General features: G+C 37.4%; 4 protein-coding genes across 6 annotated transcripts; all 4 read left to right on the forward strand.

The window, feature by feature from the left end:
• Positions 1-6734: 6734 nt before the first annotated feature.
• On the forward strand, positions 6735-9713 carry LOC124416240 (odorant receptor 4-like). Its single transcript, XM_046897168.1, has 7 exons — positions 6735-6803; positions 7339-7454; positions 7538-7633; positions 7712-7811; positions 8913-9029; positions 9356-9511; positions 9651-9713. Exons 1-7 carry the CDS (start codon positions 6735-6737, stop codon positions 9711-9713), a joined length of 717 nt encoding a protein of 238 aa, XP_046753124.1.
• Positions 9714-11446: 1733 nt separating this feature from the next.
• On the forward strand, positions 11447-14858 carry LOC124411514 (odorant receptor 22c-like). Of its 2 annotated transcripts, XM_046890668.1 has the most exons (7): positions 11447-12478; positions 12582-12697; positions 12787-12882; positions 12963-13062; positions 13474-13590; positions 14403-14558; positions 14691-14858. In XM_046890668.1, the coding sequence occupies exons 1-7, from the start codon at positions 11876-11878 to the stop codon at positions 14751-14753; spliced, it is 1251 nt and encodes a 416-aa protein (XP_046746624.1). In that variant the 5' UTR covers positions 11447-11875; the 3' UTR covers positions 14754-14858. The 2 variants fall into 2 exon arrangements, with proteins under 2 accessions (XP_046746624.1, XP_046746632.1); XM_046890676.1 differs by lacking the exon at positions 14403-14558.
• A 4415-nt stretch (positions 14859-19273) lies between these two features.
• Positions 19274-21414, forward strand: LOC124416241 (odorant receptor 4-like). The gene is made up of 7 exons (XM_046897169.1): positions 19274-19981; positions 20042-20157; positions 20453-20548; positions 20617-20716; positions 20800-20910; positions 21022-21177; positions 21264-21414. Exons 1-7 carry the CDS (start codon positions 19274-19276, stop codon positions 21327-21329), a joined length of 1353 nt encoding a protein of 450 aa, XP_046753125.1. The 3' UTR covers positions 21330-21414.
• Positions 21415-22294: 880 nt separating this feature from the next.
• Positions 22295-24843, forward strand: LOC124411501 (odorant receptor 22c-like). 2 transcript variants are annotated; one of them, XM_046890647.1, is made up of 7 exons: positions 22295-22985; positions 23103-23218; positions 23303-23398; positions 23480-23579; positions 23836-23952; positions 24297-24452; positions 24585-24767. In XM_046890647.1, exons 1-7 carry the CDS (start codon positions 22383-22385, stop codon positions 24645-24647), a joined length of 1251 nt encoding a protein of 416 aa, XP_046746603.1. In that variant the 5' UTR covers positions 22295-22382; the 3' UTR covers positions 24648-24767. The 2 variants fall into 2 exon arrangements, with proteins under 2 accessions (XP_046746603.1, XP_046746612.1); XM_046890656.1 differs by lacking the exon at positions 24297-24452 and having other exon boundaries at positions 24585-24843.
• The last annotated feature ends 1282 nt before the right edge of the window (positions 24844-26125 follow it).

The raw sequence follows: 26125 nt of genomic DNA on the forward strand, positions 1-26125 counted from the left end.
CAACATACACTCAACATCTTTGAAAAAACACAAACAATTTCAATTAAATTAGGTTGAACTGAATTAAATTTAATCAAAATATACGATGATTAAGTCTTTGGTTTTATGATTCGATGATTGCTCTGACTGTGTGTTGGATCCAACACAATTTGGAGAAAAACATTGTAAAGAAAATATTCTTTGGATAAATGTTCTGCAAAAAAATATTTGCATGGAAACGAGTCTGTCTCAGAACTGATTTCTATAAAATTGAACCGCATTCGTCGTCACCAATAGAGACAGTAATTCATATCACACATTTTTCCCGTTTAAAAATTTTATCATGTTGATTCTTATTTAACATTTATCATCCGCTCTAGCACAGATGATTGAAAATGTCTGATACGACACCCGTCGTCAATAGAACACATTCGTGAGCTGTCGTCGATCACAAGCCTTGAGATGCTTGTATTTAAAAATTTTTCGAATTATTAGTGTAAGCGCCCACATATAGTATCTAGAAATGCTTACTGTTAGTGTTAGTATTCAAGTATTAGAATTTATTGTACTATATAATTGTACACACTCAATTAGAGAATAAACATTTGCTCAAAGATGTATAAGCATTCGTCCAAATTCAAAGTTATTACTTCGTTGTAAGTCAATTTTTTTATTAGCTGATGTTTTGATTATTCAAATGCTGGATATGCAGGAAAAGTAGTAAATCGTGTCTTCCAATGGGTTGTTAAGGTCACGAGAAGCTATGTACAATGAACCTTAATTTTTTCCACAGGCACGTGATGTCACTGTCGATTTTGAATGACGGGATGAACAGTAATATCTGATATTAGTCCGTGTCTAAAAAAAATCGAGCTTAATTCTGGAGTTGCTTCAACAATTAAACCTATATTCTCATATATATTTATTTTAGGAGGAAATTGTCAGTAAAAAGAGTTGTACCAACAAGGAAGATCAGTTTGGTATCCCTCTCTGATTTCGTTGGAACTCATGTGTGTTATAGAATATTGAAAACTAAGAGACACGTATTTTTTTTATCTGCGGAAAAACGATTTAAAAGGGTGAAAACGAACCCTAAAGACGGGCACCCAACGAGGTGATTCCTTGAATGAATTTGGCAAAATTATTTATTTAACAGCGCACTATAACAGGATACCCGTCAAAGTTATCTGGTGTGTACTTTTACCAACTCGATCCCGACAATAATTAAGCATAAGTATACAAACTCATAGAATTGGTACAAAGATTACATTTCTCCTAAGTCATTACGCTCTTCCAATTGATGTGGGTTTATCTTCTTCAAGGATTTGGCTATCGGGACGGCTGTCTACAATTCTGAATGGTGCAACTTTATGTCATCTCTAAATCGCTCACTGTCGATAATAACGGCCAATGCATGGTAATTGTTCACAGTCAAAATCTTCGTCAGGAGTAAATAAGTAAGTTTATTGTTTTATTCAGACTGACAGTCCGTAGAAATGAGTGTCGAATTGACATGGATATAGAAAAATCTATTCTACACTGGAGGAGTTTTTTACTCTACGGCTGCACTTAATCTTGATTTATTGTTTTTCATTTTCTTGTAAGATATAAATTCGTCTGCTTTTGTATTCGCAACGTTACAAATATTCGAGCGATCTGTCTCAAGATCGGTAGGTTGGGAAATCTATCTATAAGTTGTAAAGTCAGACGTATGAACTCGTGTAGAAATTTAACAATGTTTAATCGCGGTTCAAGGTAGAAAAAGCACGATTATGAGGTCATCTTGAGTAAATGTTAATTTCACCTTAGAAAATTTTCTTTTCATATCCTAGACAGCACAAGACTTGAAGTTAGCAAAAAGATGCTCAAAGAATGCACGTCTAAAATAGTAATAGCGTTTTTGCGGAACACGGAACCCGTTTAACACTCAGTGTCCGACATTCGTTGACTTTCTTTGGTGTTAATCTCCCAATTCATTTTCTGTCATAGAGCTAGCCCCACTCACTCTCCCTCTTTGAAGCCGCGTTGCAGTCTTCAGCAGAAGCATAAACTCCGTTATCGTTTACTCGGAGAGGGCGCTCGCACTTCCGGGATGGAGTATATAATAGAGCGCTCATTTCAATTCAGGTCAGTTGTTAATCCGCTTTCAGCGGACTCGCTACGGATATACGTTCAGCTATCTATCGCTTGTTACAATATCTCGTAGAGAATTACATTAGCAATCTCTTATCGACACACTATCTTGTTCCATTCTCTCAAGACGGGCGGCTAAACGAGCCACAACTAATCATTAGAAACTAAAGAGTCTAAAATCACTGTAGGATGAAGAGTCTAAATCTACTAGAAGCTGACCAGTCTACACTTACTCAAAACAGAACATTGGGTTTCACCACGCATTGATAAACTATCACTAATCGAATACCATCGCTTTGTGTATCTTTCAGGCTAAACCGTCAACTTCGCAGACTCTCAATTGATTCTTTGCTTGCTATTTATAACACAGGCACACAAAAAAAAAAAAAGGTCAAGACCCAGAGGGTAGAACCCCCTACCCCCCCGTTTTTGGGTGCGCTGAAACCGAATATGACCATAAAAAAAAAATTCAACTAGCGGTTTTCCCGCTACCACCCCCTTATGGTGGTTGAAATGTATTTTCTCATACAAAATCGAGTGGGGTGTGTATTCCTATGTTTTCTGGGTCACTGAGAAGGAAGGAGGCTATCTCACATGATCTCTATTAAAGTGTAGACCCATAGCGCAACTTTGTCACCCCCATACGCCCCCTTATGGGGGTTGAAATATATTTTCTCATACAAAATCGAGTGGGGTGTGTATTCCTATGTTTTTTGGGTCACTGAGAACGAAGGAGGCTACTTCACATGATCTCGAATAATGGAGACAAGAAATGAAGACAACCCTCATTAGGGTTGATGCTGAGGGTAAACGAGGGGATCAGATTCATTTTCGGTGGTCTTCTTCGTTCTCAGTGACCCAGAAAACATAGGAATACACACCCCACTCGATTTTGTATGAGAAAATATATTTCAACCCCCATAAGGGGGCGTATGGGGGTGACAAAGTTGCGCTATGGGTCTACACTTTAATAGAGATCATGTGAGATAGCCTCCTTCCTTCTCAGTGACCCAGAAAACATAGGAATACACACCCCACTCGATTTTGTATGAGAAAATACATTTCAACCCCCATAAGGGGGCGTATGGGGGTGACAAAGTTGCGCTATGGGTCTACACTTTAATAGAGATCATGTGAAATAGCCTCCTTCGTTCTCAGTGACCCAAAAAACATAGGAATACACACCCCACTCGATTTTGTATGAGAAAATACATTTCAACCACCATAAGGGGGTGGTAGCGGGAAAACCGCTAGTTGAATTTTTTTTTTATGGTCATATTCGGTTTCAGCGCACCCAAAAACGGGGGGGTAGGGGGTTCTACCCTCTGGGTCTTGACCTTTTTTTTTTTTTGTGTGCCTGTGTAATTAGTTTCTCCTTGTACTACGGGCTACTCTTCCGAGTTTCTAGAAGCTTCGTAACTATTGATCTAATCAACAATGATCACCCACTTTGCCACCTCGCAGATAGACTATCCTTTTAAGAACTATTTGCTTTTTCTGGATTCTACGTTGTGCTCGATAAACCTTCTTCTTAACAGTTTCTGCATCGAGTCCTGACTTGAATCACCGAATCAGATATTCTTACGCATTTTAAACAATGCATTTGCCATTTTTTGACACCAAAAAATATCTTAACGTTCAAAAGACATGAACGTTCCAAAAAAATATTCTGATATTTGTGTGGATGTTATTTCCGGAAAAATTTTTGTTACATGAATTTTCGTTTAGTCGCTATTTCAGTATTTTCGTGTAACTTTTTGTACGCCGTGATGTTAGAATTAGATAATTCTCACGGAATTTTAAGTCTGAGAATAAATCCAGGTTTGCTTTTAATTTTTTTTCCTTTCTGTTTGACAGTTTTTGATGATTTTATCAGGTACGCCCTCTTACCTGGCGAGTTAGTAGGGGTAGCGAGGGTGTTTTCATTGACATTCCCTCCGAAGATGAATTGTCGTTTGATGGTTAGGTCAAATGCATTATTCACTGTACGGACATCACGGGCTTTATCAAAGTTAGCCACGATATGGATAAAGGCATTTCTAATTTGATCGTTACAAGTGGGCTAATACATATATGTCATTGAAAAGTGGTCTAAATTTTCTTGGCACAAATTAATATTAAGGAAAACGAATAATCCTAAAACACTACCAAGCCTTGAATATTTACGTTTAGACCATATTGTTTGTGTTAAATATTGCCAATGTGAATTTTTTTGTCAATTTTGTTGCAGTCACAAATCAACACAGCAATCATACAGATTTGGATAACCTCCTAGCAATGTCTTCCAGCTGGTATCCTCCTGATTATAACCAAGGTTACATCAATCAGGTATTTGTGAAATAAACATTGTAGATAATCAACTGAGATGAAGTCAAATCAATTACGTACGGTCATGAAAACCCAGGCTTCGGAAAAATAACTCCAAGTTTTTCCTTAACTATGTTCACTATGAGAGGTTTATTACCGTTTAATCAATCAGCGGACTTTCACCGTTAATTATTACGCAGAGAAGGACAGTTTGAGAAACAATATCGTGATATAAGAAACAGACTTCGAAAATATATCGAGTCAAAGAAAATGAAGACGTGAACTGTTAATCTTCATACTGTATTGAAGAGAAAATCCATTCGCATGATGATGTTATTGTTGATTGATCGTTTCTGGAATTTTGGATGATCTTAGTTCTTGGCTACCGTTCAAGTAAGCAATATAGTATCCGGATTTGTAGCAAATACTGTGGTTGACGGTTTTATCTTCATTATGGTTCTACACACCGCTAATCATCTCGAAATTGTGGGATAGGCACAGATCAGAGTATTAATAAATGCCTTGTAAAGAGCTGAAAAGTATTTTTATTGTAGGATTGAAGATTCAAATTTATCTCGCCTTGGAAGTTTTTCATTACCTTATATTTCTGATCTTTTGCTACTCTTAACTTTTTTATCATCAACCTTCCTCCGCAAAATCACGGATCACAGTTATAGATAATTGTATGAACTACAAGAATGCTCTTTAGACATTTTTTTTAAACATACAATTACGGACATTAATAAAACAATTATTACACCCTTAATTTCAAGATGGCGGCAGAATGACAACACCCCTCCCAGTCACGGAGACTGCACAAATTTTGCACGAACACGTGGTTTCATTGTCGATTCTGAATGGCATTGAACAGCAAAATCTCAAATTCATCCGTGATTGAAGAAAGTCGAGATTATTTTAAAGTTGCTTCAACGATTAAACGAATATTCTTAACATAGTTATTTTACGAGAAAAGTGTCAGTGAGAAAAGTTATTTAGAATTCGTCAATCTGATCTCGTTTGCACGAAGGATGAAATCATACCCTTGATTCGTATGTCTACATGTGGTTTCATGTAGTGACGTGGTCATTTTTTCATCAAATAATGTTTACTTTGCGAGTCCAGTTTTTTATTTAGTAGCTTATGTAGCCTCAAGCTTGAAACTCTTGAATGCACATTCCCGATTAGTTGAACAAAGAGTACAATTCAGGCATAAAACTTCACCCTTCTTTTAAACACAATTTCACCACAAAACCACCACCATTGCATCAATCCAGGTAAAAAATTTATGAAATGCAACCCTAACCCTTCCATCTTTGGAGGGGCTGCGACTCGCCGCTTGCTGACCACGACTGGACTCACTCATACCCATGTAACCTGTATTTCACACGCTCTGACTTACGTTGGCCAGTCGCAGACGAAACTCCGGGAGAGAAGGATCACTGCCTTTCGGTCAATCGGGTTTTCAAGAGTGATATTAGAGAAATTCGCAATGGTGGACGAGAATCAGGTGATAACATTACAGAGGAGTGATGAGTTCTGCGGTCAGTTTATCACTGCGTTTCGTACGTTACGTTACCTCATGATTTATATGGGAATTTGGCCAGAAAGGAAATATGAGAAATTGTACAATTTATTCTGGTATTTTCATTTGGCAAGTTTATCATTCCTAATCTACGGTTTAGTATGTGGCCTCGCCGACGTTAGTCACGACATGGATAAATCCATTTCTAACTTGGGTATGACAAGCGCAGTAATATGTGTTATTTGCAAGTGGTTGACGTTTTCTTGGAACAGAGTACTCATCAGAAAGCTGATGCATTTTATGAATGAAGATTGGATTAACTTGGAAAACAATACTTTGATTTATAAAAGCGTACGAAATCCAAGAAGATTAATGATGAAATACTACCGAGCCTTGAATATTTTCATCTGCACCATATTATTTATGGCTCTTATCGCTGTTATGAATTTGGTGGCCGATTCTGTTGTAGCCATGAATCACCATGGCAATGTTACAGATCAGAGTTACACTTTGCTTGTACCCTCTAGCTGGTATCGTCACAATCACAACCGAAGTTACACCAATCAGGTAATTAACAAACGAATACTTTCAGTAGAAATTGTAATAAAATCAAATCTGATACCTCCTCGAAAGAACCTTGTGACGATAAGGACCAGGATTTTGAATACGCAAAACATTTGATTTTGTTTCACTAGAAGCACCACGTAGTGAAAACTATGTCAGAATGATTATTTGTCAAATGATTCTTTCACGATCATTTATTTGGAAGGTGGTGTTTTTAAAAATTTGATGAATGATTCACCGAAGTTTCAAAATTCTCAAAAGATTAAATATTGACACGGAACCACTGAGATCTGCCATGGTAAATTTAACGATGCGATCAAGACAGAGTATAGTTCAAACATGTAAATAACTAATATTTGAACGTATCGAAAAACTTTGACTTGAACAAAAATTATCGTTAAGCATGCACACTTTGGCTCATGCAAAGAAGTATGTTCAATGAAAATGTTAGCATTGTGTTCGTGTACCCGATTAATCATTGAATTAATCCAAATATTATTGACAATGGGAAAGCAACCGGTTTATTAGAATTTTACTATAATTGGAAGTTAAGATAATTACCGGCGGCTGATAATTCCGAGCTGTAACTACAATCAGTGTAGAAACGATATATAGTAAAAAAATCTTATTCTGATACTATTTATTACGCACAAAGGAGCGCTTGACGAGCAATATCGCGGTATGGGAAACAAACCCTGAAATTTTTCGAGTAAAATAAGGACACCAAGCTGATTTGTCGACGAGTTAGAAGAAAATTCATATCATTCATGCGATACTTGCCATTAAAATTTGAACAATTATGTGACTGTTAATCGAACTTTCAATAATTCAAGATTCTGATTACCGCGCAAATGACGAGTATGGTATCAGGATTGCTCGGCAACACTTTGGTTGACGGTTTCTTCTTCATTACGGTCCTGCACACTACCGGTCAATTCGAGATCTTGAGGTACGTATAACTGCTCAAGTACGTGGTTGGCGTTTACAGATCGGCAAGTGTTTTAACTCACTAACATTTCGACATTTTCTCAGTGATTTCATTGGAAGAACGAAATATGATTCATTGGATCCCGAACATGACAAAACAAAAGTCAAGGAGATGATAAGGCGTCACCAGATGTTATTGAAGTAATTTGTTGACTCTATAGTTTCAAAAAAGAATATGATTTACGAGGTTCGATGAAAACAACTTTCTTTCAATTCCAGTGTGACAGCCGACATACAAGAGTGTTACGGTATGATTACCTTCCAGCAGCTGGCTATCTCTACACTCTATCTGTGTTTCTTCGAGTACGCATTTATTATGGTACGTATCAAACTTTTTGAATGTCAACGTGTCGCATTACCAAAACTATGAGGGCAGTGCCAACAATTATAAGCAACCGATGAAGTACCCTATAGTTCAATTCTGTTAGGATTTCTGATTAAGATCACGTGTACGAAGATCACGAGACTCAGTTGAGTCTCGAGCCAAGTTTCTTTCCCTCAAAAGAGAGTCGAGTTTGATCTACGGTATTGAAAATTTGTTTTCTTATAACTGTGGAAATGAAAATAAGGAAGTATACCGGTCTAGCTTCAATTATGTGCTAGTGCGGTACATGACATTATTTCGTAGATACCTAATTCAATCATATAAGTATCCTTGAAATTGTTTACTTCCAGGCTTAACCACTTTTGCACTTTCTACTGTAGAGAAAAAATTTAAAATTTACAGTGACTTTTGCATAAGGACTGATATAAATGTCCCACAAATATACGGAAAATTAGATAATACGCAATCCCATAACCATCCCATTCTGAAAATCTGAGCTATGACAAAAGACATCTTAATTTTCCGACGGTGTGGACAAAAGTTATTTCTTCTATGGAAGCCCCAAAAAGCTATTTTTCCGTGACGGAAATGTTTTTTGGCTGTTACTGGATATCCATAGAAAAATGAAGCACCGATTACAAAAAATTCGTACTTTTTCCAAACAAATATCACCATGCGTTAGACACTTTTTCTAACAGCAATAAAGGCGAAAAATGAATGAAATAGTTGTGAGGCGATTTGGGGATACTTGTATCATAGTACGCCTGATAAAACATCAGCATAGCGATCAAATGAAAATTTTGGCGCCTGCATAACTTACTCAAAATTGGCGGAATTTCCTACGTGCGCTCTAGACTGTCATCTCAGAATCCATACTTTCATTTTCAAGGATCTTGTTTTGGAGCAGATACGAAAACAGAAAAGAGTTTGTTCTGGGCTCAGTCGCAATTGATCAAATTTAAACTTCGCGTCTCCGTAAAGCTAGTTTCACTTCCGTTCTTTTATAATCATTATTTATTTCGAGGTTTGAAACGTATTATATGTGCTTCGGTGACGATGTAAGTTCCTTCAAGACTGTAATCCTTTGTGCGATAGGAACTACAAAAGGGCGGAGAAGGTCGAATGGTTGCGCTGAAGTACGCACTCACTAGTCTCACAGGATTGGAGAATATTTTCGTCTATTGTTTTCTTGGCGATAATTTGACTGATCAAGTAAGTATAATGAAGACTGGGGAATCAAAATCTTAAGTACAAAAAATGTTGATATTTCTTTTTTTCTCGTGTGACTGATGAATTTTCATATAATCATTATTTGAGGCGAAACCGTCTACCTGATAACGCGCGGAGAAGATAAATTTTTCGAACAATGATTCGGTGAAAACACGGCTTTGTAGAAACGGCTTGCAAGTAATTTTTTATAATTACCAGGATACCTTACAGAGATTATTATTATTATAATTAGATGTTCGATTCCAACTGGAATTATGTAAACAAGGTTTTTCTATGCTTCTCAACTAATGCAGGTTTTTTCAATCTAGGGTTTGGCTCTCCGTATGGCTGTCTACAATTCAGAATGGTATAACACTACGCCATCTGTAAATCTCTCACTATCAATAGTAATGACAAAAGCATTGCAGCCGATAGTTCTCAGTGCTGCCAAAATCTTTCCTCTTACGTTGCAAAACTTCACAGTCGTAAGTATTATTATGATTACAAAATTCTCCGCACGTTCATATCAACGTGTTTTCTGTATGGATGCCAAAGTCTTCTGTTGTACGTTGTCGGTACCAAATGATCTCATATAATATCATCAGTACGTATATATTCTTGCAGATAATTAAATCGTCCGTATCATATCTTTCTGTACTACGGGCACTCAGCGTGTCTGAGGTCTGAACAAATATGAATCATCGATTAAATAGACGAAATACGGTAGATAGAATTCGTTACCAAGATTCGTGTAAGGATGATGGATTTTACTCTACTTAATGAGTATTCGATCGCTCACGACGTGTTGAAACCGATTTTATTTCCATAAGGATAAATTATAGTTTTATGTTATATTCTATGAATTAAGAGAAGAAAATAGAGACACCACATTATATGACACAGTTTTTGCGCCGCTAAATTCTCTGATATTTATTCTTACTCAACATGTGTCGTACAGGGTGAGTCACTTGATGTGCCTAAAAGTTTAGTTAACGCGACGTTAGTCCCTTCAGCCAAACAGAGAAGCTTTGATATCTTAGCTTCGATTATGGTCCTACAAACTGTGTGCGTGATTTCGCGTCAACTAAGCTCCTTCCATTCCTGCCACATCCAGTGACTCACCCTGTATACTCTTGCACAGATGATTGAAACTGTCCTATACGATGCATCGGCGACTGAAAAAACTCGTCATCCGTTGTTTGTCATAAACCATGGCACGCACGTAGTCAACAATGCGTTGAGTTTAGTTGAGAATTAGAATTCACTATATTGTACACACTGAATTGACGAAAATCCATAAATGTGAAAATAAATTAACGTTCATTCGAATTCAATAACGTTACTTCTTTGTGAGTCAATATTTTTGCTCAACCTGCATTCCTCTTTACTGGGTTATGATCTAAACTTATGGTCTAATCTACAGTGAAAGTAGTTACTCGCGATTTCTAGGATTGTTGAGTTTACAAGTTGTAATGACATTTCGAGTGTCCTGAACAATTACTGGATATATGGTTTCTTACTAAATTTCCACGTCAATCGAGGTAGACGGTTGCGAAAAATCCTGCATCCATTAAAATATTGTTTTTTTCTTCAATATGGAGTTGAAACATGTTTTAGAATGGCGAAGTCTCCTATTCTTGGATGCAGAAGACTGCGGTTCTAACAGTCAATGATCTTAGAATACCACACCATTTTTTCGCTATCGAATTTCAGAGTGGTAATAGCTCATGTACTTCTTAGGATGGCTCTTATATTAAGGATTTGAACAAATTTTTCTACAAATAATTATCTGAAAAACATTTTGGTAGCGTAATTTTGTGTCGCAATTCACAATGGTGCATACAGCATCATTTTGTTTCTCGTTTGAATAACTGCTATTCCAGGATATTGAAAGGTTATTTATTTTTTCAGCATTAGATGAATGTTTAAAAATCCAAAAACATTGTGAATCCGAGGCATGTCGGCAGCGCAAGATGAAAAAAAGTTGAAGGTCTTTTATACGACATTTTATACGGAAAAACAAGCGTCTTCAGGCCGACCATGAGCCAGTCCTCGAACTTCCCGTTTTCACACTGCAGGTTCCAAGTTCACGGAACAACGAAATAATAATATTCAATCCGAATCTCGAACTACAAATTCAGACTCGTGATTGACGTTTTAAAATCCCTTGGATTCGTATTAGCATTGAAGAAAATTATCAACACTTGCTGGGTTCTACTGTCACCATGTACTGTCGGACACAGTTCGGTTTGAATTCAATTTTCTTGCAACATTTGAATATGTATCCAGGTTTGTATTATTTTCTGGGCAAATCATCAGCTAGAGAAGTTGTAAGTATGTACAAGTAAATCAACGCCATTCGTTCGTACAAAGTTGGGTGAACGTAGGATCGTAACACGTGACAGAATCGAACGTATTCAGTTTCACCCAGCAGAGGCAAGTTTTTCCACCCCACGATCAAACCCTCCGTCCGTAGAATCATTCCCTCCGTCAAAGCCCACTTTTTATTCAACGCTTCGCGTGGTTTCCAACTTTTCAATACTCATCGGCAATTATTTGAACCGAGTGTGCGATTCTGACGTTCAACTTCGCCGTGATACTTCCAATTCCGTGTGCGCCAGACACATCGCAGAATATCCAAAATTCATGAACTTCGCCCACAGCGCATGCATCTCTGCGGGGAACATCCTTTGCCATCGCCTGATCGCCGAGTGCTTTGTCTGTATTGACAGTATTTCTAATCCCCACTCTGACTGCTTTGGTCAGTCGTGAACAAAACTCCGCAGCAATTGCTTCAATTTCAGTCTTTTACCAACGAAATATTCAATTGTAACACAGTGTAGAACGCAATGTCGGAAGATGCTAAGGTCAGGATTATACAACGCAACCATATTTTGAGCAATCAATTCACCGGAGCGATTCGTAGTCTGCGTTACGTTATGATTTATTTAGGTATTTGGCTAGGAGAAAGATATCAGAATTGGTATCTTTTCGTGTGGTTTTTTCATTCGGCAAGTTTAATATATTTAACCGCCGGTTCAGTAGGCGGTCTCATCGTTCTTAGACATGACGTGAACAAAATCATTAACAACTTGGGTATGTCAAGTCCAACGATACTCATTGTCTGTAAATGGCTTACATTCGCTTGGCGTAAAAAACTGTGCAAGAGGCTTATGCATTACATGAACGCCGATTGGGTCAACTTGGAAAAAGATACTCTTATCAATAAAAGTGTGCCGGATTCCAAACGAATAATCGTAAACTACTACCGAACATCGAATTTTTTTGTCTGCACTTTCATAATCTTGGCTTCTGTTGCCACCGTGAATTTCCTTGGTCAATCTCTTTTTTCTCTCAACCAACGCGATAATAATCTGGATAAGGATAAAATCTTCCCGATGCCTTACAGTTGGTATCCTGTGAATTACAACGGATCAAGTTATATTATTCAGGTAAATATGGAATGTGAATTTCCATCAAACACTAGGGTGAAAGTAGATTTGACAGTAATACGAAATAACTTTGCGTGGTTCATTGAATTTTGAATAATTCAAGTTCCTAGTGTTCGCTCAAATAAGTAGTATGCTATCAACGTTTCTGGCGACAACCGCAATCGACGGCTTCCTCGTTGCTGCGATTCTACACCTCAGTAGTCAACTCAAGATTCTGAGGTACGAAGAGCATGTGTGAAGAATGAACATAGATAAAATCTGTCGATTTGAAAGAATTCGATCCCACAAATCGTCTCGTTCTCTTCCAGACATTTCATAGAAGGAATTACTTACGAACCGTGGCATCCTCAAAATTACAAGAAAAAAGTGAGAGAAATAGTGAAACGCCATCAAGTGCTGTTGAGGTAAGTCATATTGTATCGGCTACTGTTTTGAAAAAGTACTTTCTTCACTTACCTCTCAAACAATATCTCTTCAATTTTAGCGTAGCAGCCACGTTGCAAGAATGTTACAGCATCATTGCCCTGCAACATGTAATGGCGTGTGTGCTTGCGCTCTGCTTTCTTGAGTGTTCATTTCTCATGGTATGTACGCAGTAGATTTTTTCAATTCTGATAGCACTCTACAGAAGTGATATTTTTTGATGGTTTGAATCTTCATGGCATAATTTGATTGAAAATCATCAAATTGCAAATTAGATAGCAATTTTCATTTTTGATGCTGAATAATGGTGTCATTATTTCAAACTTTCGTTAGAAAAATTTTGGCTTATGGATCTTTTTAAACAACACGAATTTATGACGTTAGAATATTTCAACAAATATCGTAAATATCTATGCACCTGTAAATAACAACCATGGCTACTCAATGGAATAATTTCAAACAAGTGGGAAAATACTCTGTCGTGAAACATTGTTGACAATGAAAATTTTATGTTATGCGAAAAAGCTTCAAGAGTTTCACTAACGGTTATTCAACGTCTGAATGTGGTTTAGGAATTACAAGAAAACGAAGCTAGCAGAACGAGTCTCTTAACCTTCGGACTTTTCGCTATAGGATCGCTGGAGACTGCCTTTATCTACTGTTTTGCCGGCGATTCGTTAACTAATGAAGTAAGAAAGATTAATTAAATCATCATGATTTATTGCAGTTTTATGATTTGCAAAAAAATTCCACTCCCGTTAGGTGCACGAATATCGCGGGAAAATCAAAAAACTGAGAACGATTATAGAGCAAACTGAGGATTCATTGAAATCAGAGCCTCATCAAAATATGATACAATAGAATTTTGTTTACCCGAACGTCCGTCATCCGAACCCCTTCGTTATCTAATCTACGCTTTGTTTCATTAGAACGTTCTATTACCCGAACAAAGATCTAAAATTTTGGAGAATGAGCCGCTGAAAGAAAAAAAATGAATAATTATAAATCGTTGCATATCCATGAACATTTTTTCGTTGAAATCAACAACATTTTTATGAACTCTACACGCAAATGGAGTATAAACATAATTCGACGTGTGAAAGCAACACAGTATGTGTGTAACATGAACTCAAAAATATATTCACTACCCCACTACGGTCCTAATGGTCGTTGTCGTGTAACATCATTTTATCTATCATATTATTGTTTCGCCATCCAATTTCTGACTAACCTAAATTAGACCCAGCCTCAATTGAGAGGTTACACCACCAAGTAATCTAGTAAAACCCCATTTTGAAAATTTTTACCAATGGTGGAATTTTTTCTCCATCAGGTATGGTCTAAAAAATGAAATTCTTCAACAAAAGGTACTAGCTATAGCATAGCATAAAGAAAAAAATGTTAAGTTTCGAAAATCAATAAAAAATTTAGGCGGTATCCGAACGTATCTTCGAACTGATAATGTATTCGTCTCAAATTAATGCACCTCATCATTTTTAAGGGGATGGCTATCGGATTGGCTATCTACAGATGTGAATGGTACAGTTTCTCAAGATCGACTAATCTCTCATTATCGATAGTAATGATCAGAGCACAGAAGCCGATAGAGATTAGCGCAGCCCAGATTTTCCCCCTCACGTTAGAAAATTTTACAGTAGTGAGTACTTTGATTTAAAAATTAGTTCGGCCTTTATGTCTGTGTATACTCTGTATCAATGCCAATTAGATGTTCTGCCCTGTCTCCTAAACGGTAAATAACTCTATAACTGGTATTTGCATTCGTTTGCAGATAGTCAAAGCCGCTGCATCGTATCTCTCTACTTTACGAGCTTACAGCATGATGGAAGCCTGAAGAAAATTAAGTCAGTCAATCGGCGACGGGCAAAAAAAAACTTTTGTGGGGACATTCATCGAACAGTTTTCAAAACACATTAAGTAGAATATGAAATCCGAAAAATTATGTTCATCTGTCGAGACTCCTTCGCATAGTAATGATTTGAATCTCATGCTATTTGTGCGTGATGATATCTTTATGGAATCAAATCGGTTTTTTATTTGTCGACTTGAGCAAAAAATGCGTGATTAAGGTAAAGCCTACATTTTAACCGAAAATATACGAATATAAACGTAGTAGATAAAATTTTATCGATTTTGTAATTCCATTATTGTGTTACCTGAAATAGTTTCTGCAAATAATATACCTATTAAACGTCAATTCAATTATATAATTTGCATTTATTCGACAATAATTGGACCTTACGAATATTCCAATCGTTGCTTATAATATAAAACTGAAACATTCGGCGGAACAGTTATCCATAACCTTATTCGAATTGCAAGTATAAGGTACACAATCCAATTTACTTCACGAAAACACGTAGAATGTTGGTCAGCCACCGATAATTTCACTCCAGTCTTCCGAAGTATCTACCCATCTACTAATTCATCGCCGGATTATTCGCTTGATTGATTGCATCAAATTAGCAACGAAAAGGTCATTCGCCGAAATGTAGTGTTTTGACTAGAGTTATGCGTACTCCGCACACCCTCGGAACATATTTTCCAAAATTGACCCGACTCTTCATGAATACGTACTAGCTGCTGATCATGTGGTGTAAGTACCGTGACTTTTAGAGTGACGTACGGCGTTGTTGGAATGGGTGGAAGCATCTGCAGTCGTATAGTAGATCTAATCAGATCCTTCGAAGTAGTTTTATTGCACATACAACGTTAACAAGGAGCTCGATCACCCACCTCGGAATCACCACAAATTGAAAAAGCCAAATAGCTAGCTACTGAATAGGCACTGGATTTGTAGCAACCTTCGGGATCCTGTAGCAGGTAACGACAGTCAATGCGGCATTAAATGGGACTGAACTTCAACACAAGCTCCATGTACCATGATGGATGGTTTGCAAACGCTTTTCACAGTTGCAAATATCGCAAAATCACGCAGTAACTGGACATTGATTTAATCCCAAGGTGTTCATCAACATTTTACGAATACATTTTGATATATGAATGCATTCTATAGCTTTCGTCATTGCTGGTATCAGGTTTCGCATCCAACGTAACGTTTACTGGCAACATTAACTTGCACCCGCTAAAATATTCTTACCGTTTACAGATGCGCAGCAGTCTTTAGAGGCATCCTGAACCACTGGTGCCATTCACATCTCATCGAAACGGGATCCTGATACCCTGTGAACGCAGCTTAATCCACACACCGGGCCATCATGGCGGTTGTTGACACTCACGTGATGAATCCTGGCACGGATTTAGCTATCATAAACTCAGGGTGATTGGTTACGGCACTGACTAACTCGAAGAACACTACTTGAACTAATTCGAAACCAACCACTCGCCAAACAACTCGTTGAATATTTCGGACACACCGGGCACGAGCTTTTCGCCATGACAACGATACCGCGTACAGCTTGCGATCAGCTGCTTTTTCAGGCAATGGGTGGCTGGATGGTATGCGGTGCTTCCATCTCTGAAACAGTGGTTGAAATCTGCAGGACCGTCGAGGGTGCGCTATCCAGTATTATCCTGAGGATGGCGTCGGGGGTTGACGGAAGGTAAGGAACCCGCGAATCTCTTTATCCCAGTTGATGGTACGCCGTAGAAATCGATGCCTGCTATCGGCTGCTGAACGAAATATGCCGTCAGGGTTTGGAAAATTCTCGGTAGAGAGCATGGACGGATATTTTCATTTCTTACTTTTCGAGTGACAAGTAGGAAGATTCTAATCGCGGGACTTTTCGCTATTTATTACTACCAGACAAGATATTTGACAATCATCATTTGTCTGGCATTTTTCTCTATAAATGTGAACTCTACAGCAGATTAGACTAATATTAGATTCGAATAAAAAAATTATCTGTTCCTCGCGTGTGTAAATTGATATGTATTTTCGTACTTCTGTGGAAAAACTTTTGACCATGGTCTTCAATGGAGGAACAATGCGCATGGTTTACGAGATTTGAATAATACTCCAGGAAAAACTATCGAGATTGAAATAAAAATTCCACTTTATCAATTATGTCATTGCATTCGACACAACGTACGGCAATTTTTAGAATAATAATTTGTCATTTTGGAGTACATACGTCCACAATCTAATTTCATCGCTCCGAACTCATGTATAACTAATATCGTGGAAAGTGTTATATTCAATTAATAGAGATAGAATGGAAAATATTCAGTTTCATTATTTTTGTTGTCATGGAAATTTAGGGTTTCAGTAATTCGTTCATTTAAACTCGTATTCAGAAGAGTCTTTTTCACAGGCAGGCGATCATCATGCGATAACGTATGACTGCGCATGTATCGATTCATCCAATCCTTTTGTGAGAAAGTTTCCTCAGGTAAAAAACACATAGGGCGACGAAATCAACCCTGAATCCAGACAGGGGGAGGGTATCCGCTGGATATTGCGACTCCGCCATATGCACAGTCCATTTTTTATTCAACGGTCTATCAAGTTTGGAACTTTTCATCCTGCATTTGCAATTAGTTCTATCGAGTCCGCGCTTCCATTGTAAAAGTTTGTCGTGATACCTTCAAGTTGGGGGACAAGATATCCTGCAGGATTTAGAATGCATGAACTTTTTACACGGTAAAAGAAAACAAAATTTACTATCGACTACATCGATCTGCATGGACTATATCGATAGAATTTTTAATTCACTTTGAGCTCGGCAGGTTAGTCGAGACTGAAGTTTCACAGTGAGAAGATCATCCTTCCCAGTCGCCGAAAGTTTGCCTATCCCGAGCTTGCGAAATAGAGCTCGAGTCTTTTATTAATCGCTTCGTGACTCTCTAGAAAAGAATAATGCTGAAAAACACCAAAACCATAAAACTTATCGAGAATGATAAGATCCACGATGAGCCGAACTTTTCATTTTATACCTTGCGATTCTTTATAAAGTTTTTGGAGATGTGGCCACGAATTAACTCGAGTGGTTGGCTCGATAACATGGCATACTTAAAGTCGATTGATCTAATTTGTCGATTACTCTGTCCAGTGACTAGTCTTCACTTGCAGAGATCCGATATGGTCAAAATCGTTGATGACCTAGACTTAGTCATACCGATGACCTATGTCTTTCTAAAATTTGTTTCGTTGATTAACCGTAAAAATAAGACGGGGAAGCTTGCTTGTACCATGGAAAAGGATTCGAATGACGTAGAAAAAATTTCATCCATAAATCAAAGTTTGTCGGATAGCAAAGATGTAAGGGAATCGCACTTTCATATTGCAAAAGTTTTCTTTTATGCCTGTTTGGCCATTGAAGGAGCCTCTATCGGCAATTTTACCGGTAACGCGATTACAACTCAAGACTCTACTAGTAACGGAACAGGATGCAATCAACTCTTGTCTCTACCGAATATCTGGAATTCTCTGGATAAGAACTCGAGCTCTAATATTCAGGTAGTTATTTTCCGAATACTTAATCTCCAAAGATAAGAAATCGTTTTTGTCTTTAACGTAATTTATGTTATAATGAAATTCTTAACATATTTTCATGGTCTGGTATCGGACATTAATGCAATTTCACTATTTAAAAAATACACAGAATAATTGTTTCTTGCATAATTCAAGTTTTTAGCAGTGATAATGAGTCAATCGATAATTTCGACGATAGCAGTACTGTCGAACGGATCAATCGACAGGAACTTTATAATCGACGTTTTGCACTTGTGAGGTCGACTTGAAATTTTGAGGTACTAATTTCAGTGAGTTTGAAAGACGTTAATGAAAGTTGTCAATCGTAATTCCATATTTTTTACAATTGTCTTTTGCTCCTCAGACGTTTTATCGAACACAACTCTTACGATCCTCCGAGTTATGGAAGAAGAATGTCGAATATATTTTCGGAGGAAAATGAAGGAACAAAATTTAAAAGTGCCAGTGACTCGGGGTTCACTAGTGTTGTAAGATTGAAAGCACGAATTTTGATTAACAAGTGCAGGTAATCATTCTTTCTACGAATCGCAAACGTCGATAGAAACGTACAACTGTAATAAAATGGCAAGTAAATTATACTGCTATAAAATACAATTGGAACAATGAATTAAAAAAAGAAATATTGCGCAGTTTACTTCGAGAATAACAATCTAATAATCGCTACTTATATGATTGGATTCTCAGTCATGTAAGATCCCACCCGTATTTTTACATTTAAATTATGCGCGATTCGTCAGGGACCAGATACTTGGAGAAAATTAGTGTCCATTATTCACCTGTTATTTGTCATCGTTTATAGTCACGCAACCTCGTTTATCTAATCAAATTTAATCGCATCGGTATACTTATGACTCGACTCATGTTAGTGAGCGTCACAAGCCGGAATTTTCGCGACAGAGATGTGGTCTCATACTGAAAATGAAAGTACGAGCTGCAGTCCAAAATCTGGGACCAAAATACTCAAAGGAAAAGAAAATTTCCAATCGAATTTTCTAGCTCATTTTAGAGAGATAAAAAATCTCCGGCAGATACCCGAGATACCATGGACCAAAGAAACAAGTTTTAACACGGCAATGGGGGGCGTAAGGCATGGATTGAGTTTGATCGCATCTTGGCCACTGATGCTAGAAACTTGGAGAATAACGGTGATTTGGTTGTTTTACGCTGTGGGATTTTTGGTGTGCGTATGCGGTACTTTAGGCGGAGCGATTAATGCTCGGAAGGACTTCCAGCGTTTGGTCGCGGTGCTTGGTCAAGCCATCCCAGTCACGGTGATAGCCATCAAGTACGGGTTATTCAGGGCGCAAGTGAAGCCGCTGAACCAGATCCTGAAAAGCATGGAATCGGACTGGGAAAGTGAGAACTTGAATTCACGAAGGGACGATCCGGGGGCGCTACGACGTCGTCAGATAATGACGAATCATGCCCGAGTACCAAGGATTTTTTTCAACGTTTACACGACGGTCGTGATGGTTTGTTGGATATTGTTCACCATCGGACCAGTAACCAAGAGAATATCGTCACGTGATCAATCTCCACCGACTGCCAACAAACTTCCTCTCAATTCCTGGTACCTTTTTCCCTTCAGTCACAGCTCCATTTATCAGGTGTGTTTTTGAATCGAGAATGACTTAACGTTTCTTTATCATGGTTTATTTTAATGCCAGATTATGTACGTGTTCGAGGTATTCTTCGGGACTGCAATGGTCATCGCACACACTGGCATAGACAGTTTGCTAGTCACCGTAATTTTTCACCTTTGCGGACAGCTGGAGATACTGCGGTAAGTATGGAATTTAATAACATCATAGCTTCGGTGAGAATTCATCCGAGGAATTCTGCGATTCACTGTCACGAATCTCAGTTTATAGACTAGCAACGAGTTGATCAAATGCTTGCTATTCGATGGGAATTTTTTTGCGAAATAAACTTTGGGATTTTCAGTACAAAGTCGTCTTTATTTGATTATTCGTACAGACTAATGAGTTGCGCACAAATATCGAATTCTCTTGAAATATTATGACGCAATGAGATCTACTCGTATTTAATCTTCACCTTTTTGTTTATCCTATTACAAGGAGCTGCATTGAGGAGTTTCGGACTGAGGAACGAAGCATTAAAAGCATGTGGGCCGACGTGAAGTTCATAGTCGAACGACACGAGGCGATAACAAAGTGAGTTACATTCGATAAAGCAGGTCAGAGGTAACGATTTACTATTTTTTACCTGAAACATTCTCTAGTTCAGCTCGTAGTCTGGAGAAATCCTTTAATGGAATTTTATTGAGCCAGCTACTCGCAGGCACACTACATATTTGCTTGGCAGGATTCAGTGTTCTACAGGTACGCTAAAATTTGAAATCGCCTACTTAAAAAGTTCAATCCTAATTCTACCCTCACTACAATCTGAAAACCATAATTTGTAGGCAATGGAATCGAACAACACTTCGGTTCTCGTGAAGTTCGGCCTTTTGCTTACAATGGTTCTGCAGCAACTATTCATTTACAGTTTGGCTGGAGATTACTTAACGTCCCAGGTAAATAATTCTTCTGTGATGCCCAGGATCGAGCCAAAATTCAATTAATTCGAATGCAATTTCTGGCCCGAGTTGAAGAGTACTTTTTTAGAGATCATTTGTTTGATGTAGGGTATTCTGATACGAGTAGCTGCCTATAAAGCCACTTGGTACAAACTACCGCCATCGGTGAGTAGATCATTTTTATTGATCATGATCAGAGCAACGAAACCGATTACGCTTACTGCTGGAAAATTCTCTGTCATGTCATTACCCAATTTTACCTCGGTGAGTTTTTGTTCTAAATATTTGGTGGAACAAAGTCTAGAATGGAAGGACTATTAACGACATTTTACATTTCATACAATTTCTAGCTAATCAAATCAGCGGTATCGTATCTCTCGGTTCTGAGGGCGATGAATACGGACAAGACTAACTAAGTAGTTAGAACTGTTGAAGCAGGTTAAAATACTTGAATTGTAGTTGCATCGTGTGGATAATTTTGTGTTATAGATAAACATTAGGAAATTTACTAAAGGACTATAGTTTACTGTGTTTTTCTCACAAACAATGTTTCGCTCTCATTATTTTACTGATCACTTCATTCACCCTTATTCAATTTTCTGAATACAAACTGCAAAGTACCGCATTCAAATAACAGTGGTATAAATATTTGGTGGTAACCAACAACATTTAAACTTTTTCCCTAATCCATAACCAATGATCGATAGAACAACCACTGCTTATTGACGTTGTTTAGACAGATTTATATTCAAGTGTAGCTGCAAAGACAGTGCACGTTTTATAAATTTAGCACCATTCAATAAAACAAATAAAGAAAGGCAAAAATACTTCGAAAACCCAACGCATTTTAATAGTTTTATATCACGAATGAGTTTATGAAAAAAAGGTAGTCAGAATTTGCTACGATTAGATTTTTCTGCAACAATTGAATTCGTATTTCAATATCTACTTTTTTGCAAGCACATTATCGTCTAGAAAAGTTAAAGTCAAGTACAAGTAAGTCAGCTCTATCCATTGTTACCAGGTTAGTCGAACGTGAAAACCACACTTTGCAACCTGAATCGAACGTATACAAGACGGAGTCTCCCCTCCATAAAAATATTCCCTCCACCGCAGTCCGCTTTTTATTCAAAGCTTTGCGTATAGTTTCCAACTTTTCAATACCCATCGGCAATTATTTGATCCGAGTGTGCGATTCCATCGTCCAACTTCTCCTTGATACTTTGAATTCTGTGTCCGCCAGACATATCGTCCAATATTTAAGATTCATGAACTTCGCTCACAGCGCATGCATCTCTGCGTGGAATGTTCCTTGCCACTGCATGATTGCAGAGTGCTTTGTCTGTATCGACAGAATTTCTAATCCCGAGCCTGACTGCGTGGGTCAATCGTGAACGAATCTCCGCGGCGAGTAGATCAGTATCTTCTTCGGCCGATGAAATTTTCTATAGTGAAAAGTGCAAGACACAATGTCGGAAGAGTCTGAAGACATGATTACACAGGGCAACCATAATTTCAGCAATCAATTCACCAAAGCGATTTATGGACTGCGTTACGTTATGATTTATTTGGGAGTTTGGCCAGGACAAAAATATCAAAACTGGTACCGTTTCATCTGGTTTTTTCATTCGGCGAGTTTGATATTTCTAGCTACTGGTTCAGTAGGTGGTCTCGTCATGCTCAGACACGACGTGAATAAACTCATCAACAACTTAAGTATGTCAAGTCCAATGATACTCATTTTCTGTAAGTGGCTTACATTTTCTTCGCGTAAGAAACTGTGCGAAAAGCTTATGCGATCCATGGACGAAGATTGGGTCAAGTTGAGAAAAGGTACTTTGATTTATAAAAGTGTGCCGGAGTCTCAACGAATAATCACCAATCATTATCAAGCTTCGAATGCTTTCGTCTACACCTTTTTGATCGTAGCTACGATTGCAACCATTAATTTTGCGACTGATTCCCTTCTTTCTCTAAACCATCGCGGCAACAATACTGATCAGTATAACCTCTTGCCAATGCCATACAGCTGGTATCCTGTCGATTACAACCGATCAGTTTATATTATTCAGGTGATTATGAAATGTTAATATTCTGATCAAACTCTAATGCAAAAGTATATGTGACACGTAATGTTCGAAGCAGTAAAAACAGCCCTCAATCAATCACTGAACCTTGAATAATTCAAGTTCTTGGTCGTCGCTCAAATAATTAGTATGGTAGCAACATTTCTGGCAACAACTGCAATAGATGGCTTCTTCGTTACTGCGATTCTCCACGTGAGCAGTCAACTCAAGATTCTGAAGTACGCTATGCATGCATGAATAGAAAATAACATGTGGCAAATAAAAAGAGCTCGATGATAATTTTTTTTTTCGTTATTTTCCAGACATTTCGTTAAAGGAATCACTTATGAACCGTCACACCCTGAACATCACAAGACGCAGATTAGAGAAATGGTAAAACGTCATCAGGTGCTGTTGAAGTAAATTTCATTGCCTCGTTTCCTGATTATTACCAAAAAGCATTTCACTCGCTAATCTCGCAAATATAATTCTACTTCTAGCGTAGCTGCCACGCTGCAAGACTGTTACAGTCTCATTGCTCTGCAGCATGTAATGGCATGTATGTTTGCTCTTTGCTTCCTTGAGTATTCATTTCTCATGGTAGGTAGGCAGAAATATTTTCAACTCTGAAAGTACTTTATAGTGGCACCATAAGTATTTTGCAGTGCATGCAGAAACATAATTTGATAGGCATTCCGATGGTGAATCAGGCGAAACTTTTTGTTGTTTATGCTATTAAAATAACTGTGAAATCATTTGCAATTTTTATAAGAAAAATCATAACCCATGGTGCGTTTGAAGATCTTGAATCTTAAAGCCCACCAATGTATTCTTTTAATATCAAAATGATGTTTAGGAACTACAAGAAAACGGACCGAGCAAAACAGTTCTCTTAAAGTTTGGACTTTTCGTTATCGGATCACTGGAGACTGCCTTTATCTATTGTTTTGCCGGTGATTCGTTGACCAATCAAGTAAGCAAGAATAACTGTACGATAATGTATTTCCAGTTTTACAAATCACAGGAAAATCCTGTGCTCATTTACGAGTGTAGTTAAATGATTGAGTATTCACACTCAGGATATATCAAAATCAGTGCCTTGTCAAATATAATTTACGTTTTAATTTCTTTTCCACAATACCGCACTGTATAGGAAATAATACTTATCAACTTGACTTACTGAACCCCTTTTATTTTTGCAAAAAAACTAACATAAATCGGCAGACTAGCTACAAAAAGTTAACATTAATTCAACGCATGCTGCTCATTAATGGCTGTAGCATTCGCATTCAATCAATGCACGTTTTCTTATTCAAGGGTTTTGCTCTCGGATTGGCGATCTACAGTTGTAAATGGTACAATTTCGAAAGATCCATAAATCTCTCATTGTCAATAATAATTATGAGAGCACAGAAGCCGATTGAGATTAGCGCTGTCCAGTTTTTTCCACTGACGTTAGAAAATTTCACAGTCGTAAGTAATCTCATTACATTATCAATTTGTCATTTATATCTGTGCATTCTTCGGCCGACTATCAATCCGGTATTGTTTTTTGTTTCCTAGACGTTAAACCATTTTATAATCTTTATTTGCTCATGCTTATAGATAGTCAAGGTAGCTGCATCATATCTTTCTACTCTACGAGCTTACAGTATGGCGGATGCTTAGAGAAATCTCAGCCATTCAATGAATGCAGGACAAAAGAAAACTAATGGGAACACCGATTGAGCAAGCTGCAGAATAAATTAAGTAGAATATGGAATGCAGAAAACACGTGCATCTATTGAGACTTGTTGATATTGTAATTATTCAAATTTAATGCGCTGCGTGGGTGGCGATTTCTTCTTTTATGTACTTCAATTGTTATTTAGTTTGTCGATTTACGTAAAAATTTAGTCGAGGAAGCTTATTTTTCATTTCGATCAATGGTACGAGAACATGAACGCATGAACTAGAAAAAATGTTTCGCAATTTCGTTATTGTGACATCCGAAAAAGACTTTGCAGATGTTATTGTAACAAATACAGATATTAAACGCGAACTCTATATAGTATCAAAAATTGGTGAAACCTGCATTTTCTCATACCCTTGTTCATAGCAACAAATAAATAGGATTTTTTAATGTTTTTTGATCTTTATATGTGATCTGACTTATGAAATGATTTACATAACTAATGAATTCAATAAAATCTTTGTTTTTTGGATCGTGCCTATGAAATTTATATAATAGTGTTGCCCATTCAGCTTTGTATCATATACCTATAGGTATATCTATTTTCATCACACTTTTTTATCCAGTTTATTTAAACTCATTATTTGTATCGCGGTTTGAGAACGGATAGAGAACTTTCGTTACAATCTGAGAACTCGTTTGATTGATTTTGATAAGCAACGAAGCATTATGTCCGCTTGCAAAAAAAAATTTTTAAATATGTCTGCTAGTTGATTTCTTTGAAAAGGCAAACAGTTTATCTGAGAGCTTAAAAAATATGTTTCATTCTAAAGTGACCTTTGTTTATTCATACGCCATGCTTTCAAATTTCGTAGTTCGTTTCAAGTTTCAACAAAAAACAATACTTCTTACCTGATAACTTCGAATACCTAATGATGTAGTTATTGGAGATCAGAATTTAATTGAAAATGGTCAAAAACTAAGAAAAGGATCATTTTTGAGTTATTCCTACAATCTGATTCCTATCGTTGCAATTCTTTATGACTATTACCTGGGAAAGTCTCAAAACCGATGAATAAAAAAAGTATGGAAAATATTTTGCTCCACGAGCATTATCCTCAATTAAAATCTTAGTCGCGAAATGGCTGAAGTTTCAATAACTCGTTGTTCCCTTAGACCTGCATCTAGAACAATCCGTTTGGTCAGAAGACTGCATAAAGCAAAAACCAGACCGTACTATGAAATTATAACCATTTGCCTAGCTATAAGAAGGCTATTTTATGGACATTGCGACTCCACCATATACATGATAAATTTTTTATTATTCAATGCTCTATCAAGTTTCAAAGTTTTCATCGTACACCTGGCATTAGTTGTATCAACTGTGCACTTTCGTCGTTCGAGTTTGTCGTGATTCCTTCAAGTTGGGTGGACAGGACACATTGCGGAATTTAAAATGCATGAACTTTTTACT

The sequence above is a fragment of the Diprion similis genome, chromosome 2 (assembly GCF_021155765.1).
Source record: "Diprion similis isolate iyDipSimi1 chromosome 2, iyDipSimi1.1, whole genome shotgun sequence".
In the NCBI taxonomy this organism is placed as follows: Eukaryota; Metazoa; Arthropoda; class Insecta; order Hymenoptera; family Diprionidae; genus Diprion; species Diprion similis.